This window comes from Dendrobium catenatum, unplaced genomic scaffold (genome assembly GCF_001605985.2).
Source record: "Dendrobium catenatum unplaced genomic scaffold, ASM160598v2 fragScaff_scaffold_621, whole genome shotgun sequence".
Lineage (NCBI taxonomy): Eukaryota > Viridiplantae > Streptophyta > Magnoliopsida > Asparagales > Orchidaceae > Dendrobium > Dendrobium catenatum.
Window position 1 is genome coordinate 12,675,270 of NW_021319083.1, and position 11,362 is coordinate 12,686,631.

The 11,362-nt window shown below is 37.3% G+C and overlaps 2 protein-coding genes across 7 annotated transcripts in view; both read right to left on the reverse strand.

Moving 5' to 3' along the window:
* Positions 1-5,121, reverse strand: part of LOC110112459 (protein SUPPRESSOR OF FRI 4) — a 31,257-nt gene extending 26,136 nt beyond the window's left edge. For 4 of the 6 annotated variants that reach the window (XR_002305028.2, XR_002305027.2, XM_020844691.2 and 1 more), the window contains exon 1: positions 4,803-5,121. Coding sequence is in view for 3 of the 6 variants with exons in the window: in XM_020844691.2 (XP_020700350.1) it covers positions 4,803-4,993 (191 nt within the window). In the remaining 3 variants the exon portion in view is untranslated. The remainder of the gene's footprint in view (positions 1-4,802) is intronic. The other 2 variants (XR_003700835.1, XM_020844692.2) reach the window with 1 other exon arrangement.
* A 4,773-nt stretch (positions 5,122-9,894) lies between these two features.
* LOC110112483 (histone H1) lies at positions 9,895-10,913 on the reverse strand. The gene is made up of 2 exons (XM_020844731.2): positions 10,695-10,913; positions 9,895-10,616 (listed from the first exon to the last, which is right to left on the reverse strand). Exons 1-2 carry the CDS (start codon positions 10,839-10,841, stop codon positions 10,026-10,028), a joined length of 738 nt encoding a protein of 245 aa, XP_020700390.1. The 5' UTR covers positions 10,842-10,913; the 3' UTR covers positions 9,895-10,025.
* Positions 10,914-11,362: the final 449 nt, after the last annotated feature.

Consider the following 11,362-nt stretch of genomic DNA (forward strand, 5'->3'; position numbering starts at 1 on the left):
TCTTTTCCAAAAAAAAAATTAAAGATGTAATACTCCAATTTACCTTATTCATAGTGATATTTGAGAAACCTAAAAAATTCCTTACATCTCAAGAGCCCGATGGTTGTATCTTTTATTGATGACTGCACTCGAGTCTCTTGGATCTTTCTCCTTAAAAATAAATCTGATGTTAGCACTATCCTCCTCATTTTTCATACCACAATCCAGAACCAATTAGGGGTAAAAATAAAAAAAATTTGTTCAGACTTCAGACAATGCTAAAGATTACTCTAATCAAACTCCATCCTCCTACTTTCAAAAAGAATGTATCATTCATGAGTCTTCCTGCATTTACACCCCACAACAAAACGAGTTTGTAGAAAGGAAAAATGGTAACCTACTAGCCTCCACTCCTGCACTTCATTCCACCACAATGTACCCAAATCCTATTGGGGGAAGCCCTTATGACTATCATATATCTCATAAATCGACTACCTTCAAAAACCTTGGGACAAAAAATACCAATGGATATTATATCCTCTTTTTACTCTGAATTCCGAACTCATAATAATCTTACACCCAGAATATTTGGGTGCACTACCTATGCTCACATTAGGGGTGCAAATGAGTCGAGTTAAGCTCAAGTCAAAGGGTGTTCAAGTCGAGCTCGACTGTCAAATAACGAGCTCGAACTCGAGTAGAGCTCAAAAGTCGAGCTCGAGCACGACGCAACCGAGGAAAAAAAAAGCTCGTCGAGCTGCTCGAGCAGCAGTTCGAGCTCAGTTTGTCCATCGAGCCCGCCTCTGTCGCCAGTGCCATGTCCGGACGAGTAGCCAACGCTTTCTATCTAACGAGCCGAGCTCGATAAGGGCCAAAACTCGACTCGACTCGACTCGTTTACACCCCTAGCGTCGCCAGCTTCCCTCGTCGCCGTCAGCATCCACGTCCGTCGCCAATGCGGCTTCTGTCGTCAGCGTCTGCATTCGCTGCCAGCGGACACCATTAATAGTTTTCGCATCGTGACACCCCTAGCTTCTGAGTCGCCAAGCTCGCGAGTCGAGCAGTTTCCCACGTCTGATTTCATTTTCCCGTCTGTAATCTAATTTTTCCTGCTAGCGATGCAAGCTTCTCGAGGAGCTCGCGAAACGAGCAATGGGATGTTCGAGCTCGATAAGCTATCGAGCTCGAAATCATGTTCGAGCACGACTCGCGAGGTCGATAAGCTTGACTCGTCGAGCTTGTTATCGAGTCGAGCTCGAGCCAGCTTGACTAATTTGCACCCCTAGCTCACATTCATAGCCAAATAGAGGAAAATTATATCCAAGAACACTCAAATGTATCTTTGTTGGATATTCATCCACCCAAAAAGGTTATAAGTGTTATCATCCCTCCACCAAGAAAACTCTTGTATTTGTTGGCATTACCTTTGATGAACAAAAATCCTATTTCACCAAACCTCATCTTTAGGGGAAGACTGAAATTGAAAAAGATGAGGAAAGTGAGCTTGCCCCCTCTTGACCTTTTAGCTCCACCTCAAATCAATTCACATGAACCTAAAATCAAACTAAGGGAAACGGAGAACAAAGCCATTATGGATAATAGGAGGTTTGGGCAAGTGTATTCCAGACATATAAATCCAAATTATGCTCTAGAGCATATTCAAGAATCTGAATTGTCTTCTAAAATTGATGTTCATAAAAAAAACCTCCCTTGTACCCTATAACTTTTTATCCTTCCATAACTTCTCACCTTCACACACAAATTTTCTAGTTACACTAAAATACTAAATGATATTTATATTCCTAATGATATATTTCTGAAACCTTATATAATGAAAATTAGAAAAATGCCATGAAAGATAAAATATAGGCCTTGGAGAAGAACAATACATGGGTGATCACTGACCTACCAATAGGAAAAAAAATCAGTATTTGCAAATGGATATTCTATGTGAAATACAAAGCTAATGGTATATTGGAAAGGTAAAAGGTAAGACTAGTGATGAAAGGGTACACTCATATGTACAGTGTTGACTACTAAGAAACTTGTGTTTCGGTGGCCAAGATGAACACCATGAGGATCCTGCTCTCACTAGTAGCTAATTACAATTGGCATCTGAAACAACTAGATGTCAAAAATGTATTCCTACATAGGGACTTGGAGGAAGAAATATTTATGAAGATTCCACCAAGATTCAAGGAGAAATATGGGGTAACAAAGTGTGCAGGCTAAAAAAGGCTCTATATGAGCTAAAGCAATCACCTAGAGCTTAGTTTGAAAGATTCTAAAAAGTTATGATACTTAATGGTTATCGACAGAGCCAAGGGATCCATACATTATTCTTCAAGCACTCAGACTCAGGAGAAGTCACAATTCTATTAATTTATGTGGATGATATCATCTTAACTGAGAATAATGAAAAGAGAAAGTGATTTTAAGGAAATATCTTGCTAAGGAATTTGAGATCAAAGATCTTGATAGTTTAAAATATTTTCTAGGAATTGAAGTTGCCCACTCCAGCAAAGGAATTTTCATTTCATAACAAAAATACATTAATGATCTTCTTAAAGAAACAGACAAACTAGCTTGTAAACCAACACCAACACTAATAAAATCAAATCTCAATATGGGTGAAGCTAAAGAAGATCCAAATATAGATAAAGGATCTTACCAGAGACTTGCGAGGAAATTAATCTACCTTTCCCACACCATACCAAATATATAATTTGTTGTGAGCATGGTCAGCTAGTTCGTGCAAAATCTAAAGCAGACTCACATGCAAGCTACATGCAGAATACTATACTACCTTAAGAGGAACCCAAGTAAAGGGATTCTCTTCAGAAGAGAATGTTGAATAATCCCAGAAGCATATACTGATGCAGATTATGCAGGATCACCAATAGCTAGATGATCTACCTCAGGATACTGCACATTCCTTGGAGAAAACCTTGTTATATGGAGGAGCAAGAAACAGAATGTGGTGGCAATGTCTAGTGTAGAAGCATAATATAGAGCTATGGCCTTGGGAATATGTGAGCTACTAAGGATCTAAATTATTCTAGAAAACTTAAGGATTAAGTGGAAATGATCCATGAAGTTATATTGTGACAACAAATCAACAATCACCATAGTTCTTAATTCGGTTCAACATGATAGGACCAAGCATATGGTAATGGACAGACATTTCACAAAGGAGAAATAGACAGTGGTTTTATATGTATCGATCATGTCTCATCAAAAGATCAGCTTGCAAATATTCTTACCAAGGGACTTGATAATTCTATCTTTCTGGGACTGATTACCAAACTGGGAATGACATATCTGCATTCCACAGCTTAAGGGGGAGTGTTAAATCCTAGTCGTCCTTAGACATTTTGATCATATGGCAAGAATGAGAATTTGTGGGAGGCTCCTCTGTTCAATCCCAATCATCCCTTGACATTTTGATCACATGGCTAGGAGGGAATCCATGGGAGGCTCACCTAGATCATACTGATCTCCTTCCATATTTAGTTGGCTGATTTATGAAGGATTATATTAGAGCAATTATGCATGATTTTGGAATTATTTATTTCTTTATTAGATATCTTGTATAGAACTATAAATATGGATAGTTTGGTGCAATAAAATTATGCATTTTCCCTGCCCAATTCTCTGAATTTAACAAATTTATCTTTTGATACAGCACATCCCCAACAATCTCCTCAACAAACTGGCACACAGTGAGATCAAAAGATAAGAAAGATCCAAATTTAGCAAGAAATTCACAAAAATAATTTTCCTTTCGATAGAACATATCCCTGGGATCTGATTAACCTTCTCATAAATAAATAGCACGATGATCAATACAAGCCTTTTGTTTTAAAAATGAAAGAGATAATAGAACAAATATTTAGAATTTTCACCTCTTGCATTAGGTTTCATAATTTTAGAGAACCATGAGAGAAGAAATAGATCCTACAAGGTGTGCCTCAGAAGTCTCTCATTTCAAACTAGAAAAGAATAAAATAGAAAAAAAGATTTCATAACATTTCAATTTAAAACAAAAAATATGAGGAACCTACTACATTATATAAGGTATTTTCAACAAACATATATGAAAAAAGTAGAAAATAAGATCAAAAGTCAAGAACATCGCACAGAACATGCTCTGAGCATTCACATATTCAAGTCAAACTTACAGATTTATCACGCAAAGGTTGACCTCAAGCACATACTGAGATGTCTAAAATCTTTGAATCCTATAGGAAAAGACAAAAAAAATCATCTTCGTACTAACACAAGCAGATAACACGAGGACTTGAAATCAAGAAATGAATAACACTGCATCACCACAGTAGCTCTTGGTCTTGGATCCTAAAACCACCGGAATCATTTAAAAAAAATAACTTCTCAAAAACACGCATAACATGAACCAAGTTAAATAGTACATTATCCATGACAAGATCCAAAACTATATGTAATGTAAAAGAAATAGACACAGAAATTGCAATAAATTATGGCGTGACGGACCAATTGCCGTCCCACAATGCAAGATATCATACCAAGCATTCAATAGAATGTCCGAGTTCATCAAGATAAAAAAAAATAAACAAATAAAAATATAAACGAAACGTTCATCCACAAAGGACATCTTAATAACAAGCAACAAACCTAATCAATCGCTTAAACAGAATCAAATCGAAACAAACAAAATTTAAAGAACACTGCAAAGAAATTTTAATAAATTGCTAACGACTTCTAAAAACAATATACGCGTAAACAGAGCAGGGAAATCAATGAAATCGACTACAAATAAAGTTTTCAAACAGTTTGATCTATACTTGGTGACGCTTTCCTTGTGAACCTGGAGTACATGTATGGCCATGCCGCCGGCGGTTGAGAGTTTCTTATGGCATACATGGCATTTGAAGTGTTTGGCCTTCTGGTGCTGTACGAGTATCTTCTCGTCGTCGAACTCGCGGTCACAGTAGTAGCACCAAACCTTCGAGGGTCTCTTCTTCTTCTTCCCCATGGATCGGCTTAACAAAACTAGGGTTTTTCCTCCTTTATCACTCCTCTCCTTCACCACTCTCGCTCGAAGCCGCGGAGTTGGAGCGTATCTTTCTTCGATTCTAGGGTTCTTGTTTTACCGCTAGCGGTAGAAAAACATTATTTTATAGACCAGCTGAAAGTTGGAATTCCACCCATGTTACATGACCTTAGGAATTTTTATCAGGTCCGAACACATGATGTAGCTCTACATCCGGACGTCAATAAATTATCATCACGTGCTCTTATTCTTTACCGTGCGTCCCGGCGACCCGACCTGGAACGGAAACCCAGTATTGCTATGTTCGTGTATTGATGGGTATTGCTCGGTATTGCTAGATATTGTTTGACAATAACGAGAAATATCGCTCTGTCAAGACCAATACCAAGCAATACCTAGCAAAAATGGGATATTGCTCGGTATTGCTAGGTATTGGTCTTGACAGAATGGTATTTCTCTTTTTCGAGCAATATCGAGCAAAACCTAGCAATACTCTGGTCTATATAAATCAGCTAATACATAGCAATATTGGTTTCGGTCCGGGTCGGGTCGTCGGGCTGCGCAATAAAGAGTAAGAGCACATGGCGACATTTTATTGGCGTCCGGATGTAGAGCTACGTAAGGTGTCCGGACCTAATAAAAATTCTACATTTAGGGGCTATTCAGTAGCACAGGATTTAATTTAAGTGGAATTTCGTAAATTCGCTAAATTTGGATTTCGAAAATTCTGATGTATATAAATCTTGAAAATTATTTGGTAACATTCATGATAAATCATATTAAATTTTGTGTGATTGTTTGACTACAGAAAAAATTTAATGAACGAACTTTTATTCTCGAGCCAACGGATTTCATAAATCTTACAAAAAACAAGATTTAGGAAATTCAGGATTTAGCACGAAAAGGTAGAATTATTCACCTACGACGACTTTCATTTGCCGTGAGATTTGATTTTGCATTTTAGGCAATTTGGCTGGATTTCACTCAAAACCGCCTCAAATCATTCTACCAAATAGCCCCTTAAAGGGTAAGAAATGGTTCATTAAGTTGAATCGGTGTACTTATTTGATCCGTTTAATAAATAGGTCAAAATTATTAATTCGAATTCGATTCGCACTCATTTGATTGGCCAAAACAGAGCTGACCCGATTATCCATTTAGATAAAAAATAATAATCATAAAGAAATCTAATATTATCAATGAGCAAAAGAATTTAAGCAAACTGGAATTACAACTATAACTTGCACCTATTTAATTAGATTTTTTCACCATATTTCAATCAAATTTTAATTAATTTAAACTTCAATTATTAAGTAACATTTCTATAAACATATCAAAAGTTCTAATTCATAATTCGTAGGTCAAAATCATGTCATTTTCAGGTTGGCAGGTCAACAGAGCTAGACCTGATAAATTGACAAGTTATGAGATAACCCATTTATTAAACATGTCAATAATAAATCTAATTTTTTTGGGTCATATCTCGATCAAGTTATCGTCTCATGTCTTTTATTAATATTTAATGCCCCTATTTTTCCTCTTTAATTTCTAATTTTGTATAATCCTATTTTAATATTTAGCTATTATTCATATTTGAAAATAGATAAATATTTAAGTTGTGAATTATAATCTCAAGGTGTGGACATTCTAGTTTGATTTTATTCAAAAATGAGATCAATTTTGTGAAAATTGGATCGAACATTGAATCGGAAGAAGAAGATGTTCACGTTTCGAGTGATTTGACCAGCCAAACTAAAGTCGAATTGGGTGTCGTTATAAATATACATTTCATGATTTATTCAAAAGAATCATATATTAAATTTGTGCACATAAAAATAAAATATAAAAAAGAAATTTTATTCAATTCAATTTTTTTTTTTTTTACATAAATCAAAACATGTATTTGTAGGCTCCTCATCTCCTAAACTAGGATATAGCTAGCATTAGATCGATTTAATCCAAACTTAAATTAATTTCAAAACTTAATTTGAAAACAAATACAACTTAAAACCACAAGCATTGCATTTTAAATCCCAAATTCTAAAACATGTAATTAAAGTTTATGCATTTAATGATAGCATTTAAAGTAAGTAAAATAACACTAGCTTTTAAAAATATGTCATATCATTATTTAGTATGTTTAACAAAGCTTTTTCAGAAAAAATAAAAATAAAAAAATTTGATTCCAGCTTCCTTCTTCTTCTTCCTGATGCCTGTCATTTTGACGAAGCAAAGCATGATACTGCGACCTCTCCACGGCACCAGAGGTTTTGCGTAGAAACCCCTGAAAAAGGGGGAAAACCATGGGGCATGACCCAATTTGAATGAATCCACTGGTATTTGTAGTTGATTACAAATGAGGCCCTTCCTTGGAGAAGGCCTTGACTTGATGTCACAAATATGCATCATCTAGGCAACATATAGAGCGCATTACATGGTGAGAGTTACAATAATCAACATAAACATATTTTTTTGGTCGGCATGATCATAGTTGATAGGATAGAGGTCGGAAAGATCGTAGTAGGCAGGAGACCGGGGTCAAAAAGACCTTTGTCTGGCGATGCAGGTCGGAAGTTCCGTAGTTGGTGATGAAGGTCGAAAGGACCATAGTAGATAGGAGACATGGGTCTGAAAGACAGTTCTTTGCAGAAAATCAAGGTCAGAAAGACCGTTATCTGGTGATGGAGGTTGGAAGGACTGTAGTAGACGGCAAAGGTTATAGTCCGTAGGAGACAGGGGTCCGAAAGCCCATAGTAGTAGGGTGATACTTTGATAGAACTCTGAGAATTATGTGGTATTACGGCAGAAGTCCGGGTCTCAGGTGGTAGTCCGGTAGAATTCCAAATCTCCGGTGGTGGTTCGGCAGAAGTCTGAGCCCTAGGAGGTGGTCTGACAGAAGTCTGTGAGTTAGGTGGTGGTCTGGCAGAAGTTCCGGCATCAGGTGGTGATCTGGGAGAAGTTTGAGCCTTAGGTGGTGCTTCGGCAGAAGTCCGGGCATCAAGTGATGGTCTGAAAGAAGTCTAGACTTCAGGTGGTGGTCCGGCAGAAGTCCGGGCCTTAGGTGGTGGTCTGGCGGAACTCATGGCCTCAGCTGGTGGTCTGACGGAACTCAGGGCCTCAGCTGGTGGTCCGGCGGAACTCAGGGCCTCAGCTGGTGGTCCGGCGGAACTCAGGCATCAGGTGGTGGTTTTGTCGAAGTTCGAACTATGGTCGAGGAGGAGCAAGGAGGTAAGAACGATATCTAATCTTTCTCTTGATCCCTTGGGCTTAGGTCCCTCTTTTCAAGAGGGAGGAGGAGTCTATTTAATAACAACAATATCAAACATCTATCATACTACATTAGATCACCTACAATGATCTTATTTTTCTATTGTCTTATTAAAAGTTAAATTTAAATTAAAAATTATTCTTAATACTTTCTAAATTATTTGAAGTATATTTCATCTTTTTTACACTTCAATCCAAGTCATTGAAGGGCCAATGTTTTATAACCAAATCATCTAAGGCAACTCTCTCTAATGTTATTTGCCACAAAAGCTAAGTACTCATACCCATTCTATTTCTAAGCGCAAAACTATTCATCTAATGAATATCCTCATCTCTATAACACTTAATTTAATAGTATACTTCTCTTCTAATATATATATATATATATATATATATTCAAATAAAAAATTAAAAAAGATACATATAAAATGCAAACAATTAATATCAAACTTAAATTAAAACTACACAATTTTAAAAACATAAATAAAAAAATTACTTATGATTAAAACATAAATTATAGATTAAAAAAGCATGTTTCCTTTTTTCAAAACAAATTTACTTTTTTTTTTTTTTAAATTGAATCAAATGAAGATTGATGAATCAAATTAAAAGTGCATATTCCATTGCAACAAATAAAAGGTTAATTTCCATTGCAACAAATAAAAGGTTAATATAACATCTTCTTCATAACTCTAGGGGTGTCAAATAAGCGACACGACTAAAAAATCTGACGCAAATCCAACCCAAAAAATTCGAGTTAGTCAACCCAATAACCCCGGATTCAATCCAAATTGATATGTCTAAACCCCTTGTCCTGATCCTGCCACATTACTCTCCATGCTCCTGTAGTCTGCATTTTGACCAACACCCTCATCCATAACCCTACACCGCAACACGCCCAACACGTAAGCAGTGTTGAGCACCTCACTTGCAACCCCATGCTCCACACTCACGCTCAAGCTTGAGTGCTCGATGCACCGACACGCATTTCGCCAATTTGCACTCGCACTCTCATGTATGCCCTCACATGCACGCTTGCTCAATCACTAGCATTCACCCGCATGCTCGCTTGCTCAATCACTTGCACCAACATAGCTCATACTTGCTCTATTACAACTAGATACATAGGCCGAGTCAAATCAACCCAATAACCCAATGGGTCAAGTCCAAGTCTAATATTTCTAACCCATTCACAAAACTAAATCGAGTTCATATCAACTAAATTAGACTCGAGCCAATTCCAAGTTCAATCTAAACTCAATCCAAATACCAATTTTAACACCACTACAGAACTCTATGAAGAATATCTTAAATAATTAATAATAATATATAAAAGATCAAGAAGGGTATTTAAGCCATAAAATTAGACCCATAAAAAAAAAACTCACAAATTTTAAAGAGGAATTTATATACATACCATTATATATCATATTATTTATATATCTAATCCTAAAAATTTTAATATTATATTCCTTGAACTGATTTTTGATTCATAGATAATAAACATGAAATATTAAAAATTTATGTATATAATATTATACATACAACTTATTTTTTTCTAAATAGTTTCCATCTCAAGCTAAATCTTACGTTTGATAAACTATATAGGTCAAATAAATGACAGAAGAAAACCCATTATATTCATATATGAAATGTCTACATAGCACCGAAAATATATTAAATTTACAGAAACTGCCCTTCCATAAGAAGCTGAACAAAAAACAAGAGCATAACTAAATTCTACACCCTACTTTGCCTTTCTATTTGAAATCTTCTTTGCCGGAACCTTATTTGCAGACTTCCCACTGCTTGCCCTCTTCGTGGTTTTGGCCGCAGTCGCCACCTTTTTTGGTGCAGCCACAGTCTTTTTTGCCACAGCTACCTTCTTGCCCGGAGCATCCTTAGCCGAGGTCTTCGCCACCTTAGCGGGACGCCTATTGGTCTTCGCTGCCACAGTCTTAGGTTTAGGCTTCGATACCTTCACTGCTGCTTTGGGCTTCGCTGTCACCGTGACCTTTTTCTTAGGCTTTGGCTTCACCGCTGCCTTTACCTTAGGTTTAGTAGCCACACGAGCCTTTGGCTTCGGCTTTGCCGAGGCTACCTTCTTCACCTTGGTTGGAGCAGTAACAGCAGGCTTCTTAGTTGTTGCCGGAAGCTTATACGAGTTCTTTACCTTTACAAGCTTTCCACTAGCTGCGAATTTCCGGAGCTGGACGAGGAGTACCTTACTGAAGTTTGATGGCAGATGAGCTTTGTGCTTGACTTCGATGAATTTGGCAATGGCATACTGGCTCGATCCCGTTCTCTCTTTGAGCGAAGTAATTGCTTCTCCGATCATCTAGGGTAAGACGCGTTAGTTAAAATCGCATCAGATCAGACGAATAAAGGCACAGTGAACAAATTAACGCTGAAATACCTCAAGATAGGTCGGATGGGTGGAACGGGCCTGTAGCTTGCTAGTCTTCTTCGCCTTGGTCTTCTTCGGTTTATCACCGGCGGTATTCGCCGGTGCAGAATTGGTTACCGGCTTCTCCGCTGCAGTAGGCAAGGCTTCTGTCGCCATTACGATAAGAATTAGGGCTAGAGATTGCTGGGAATTGAAATCGGGAAAGTGGGGAGGTGCGAGATGTTCAGAGAGGGAGTCGCGTTTAAATACTGAGAAAGTGAGGAAGAAGGACGCGTGGATGAGATCCATTGGTGGATAAAAACCTCACTCGGATTTCTGAAGCGATTGGTTTAAATGAGGACCGTTGGATCTGTTTATAATCAACGGCGGTAACAATTTGGTAAGGTGAAGAGAAGGGGGAGGCTCATGAGGGCATAGCTTAGGTGTGTTTTCCCTCTATCTTGTTTTTGAGATAACTTGAGCTCTATTGCATGAATTTGAGAGATGTTTGTGTCATTTTGAGGCTATGAAGCTTAGCTTTAAAACAAATATGGACTTGCTTGATTTGGTTGAGTATAAGAGGAGAATTGAGAGTTTGAAGTGGGGTCGGTCATGGAGATGATTTTGTGTTAGCTTGTTGGAGTTTTAGAATTGTTATTGCATATCTTGAGTGTTCCATTCTTGTTTTTGTAATTGAG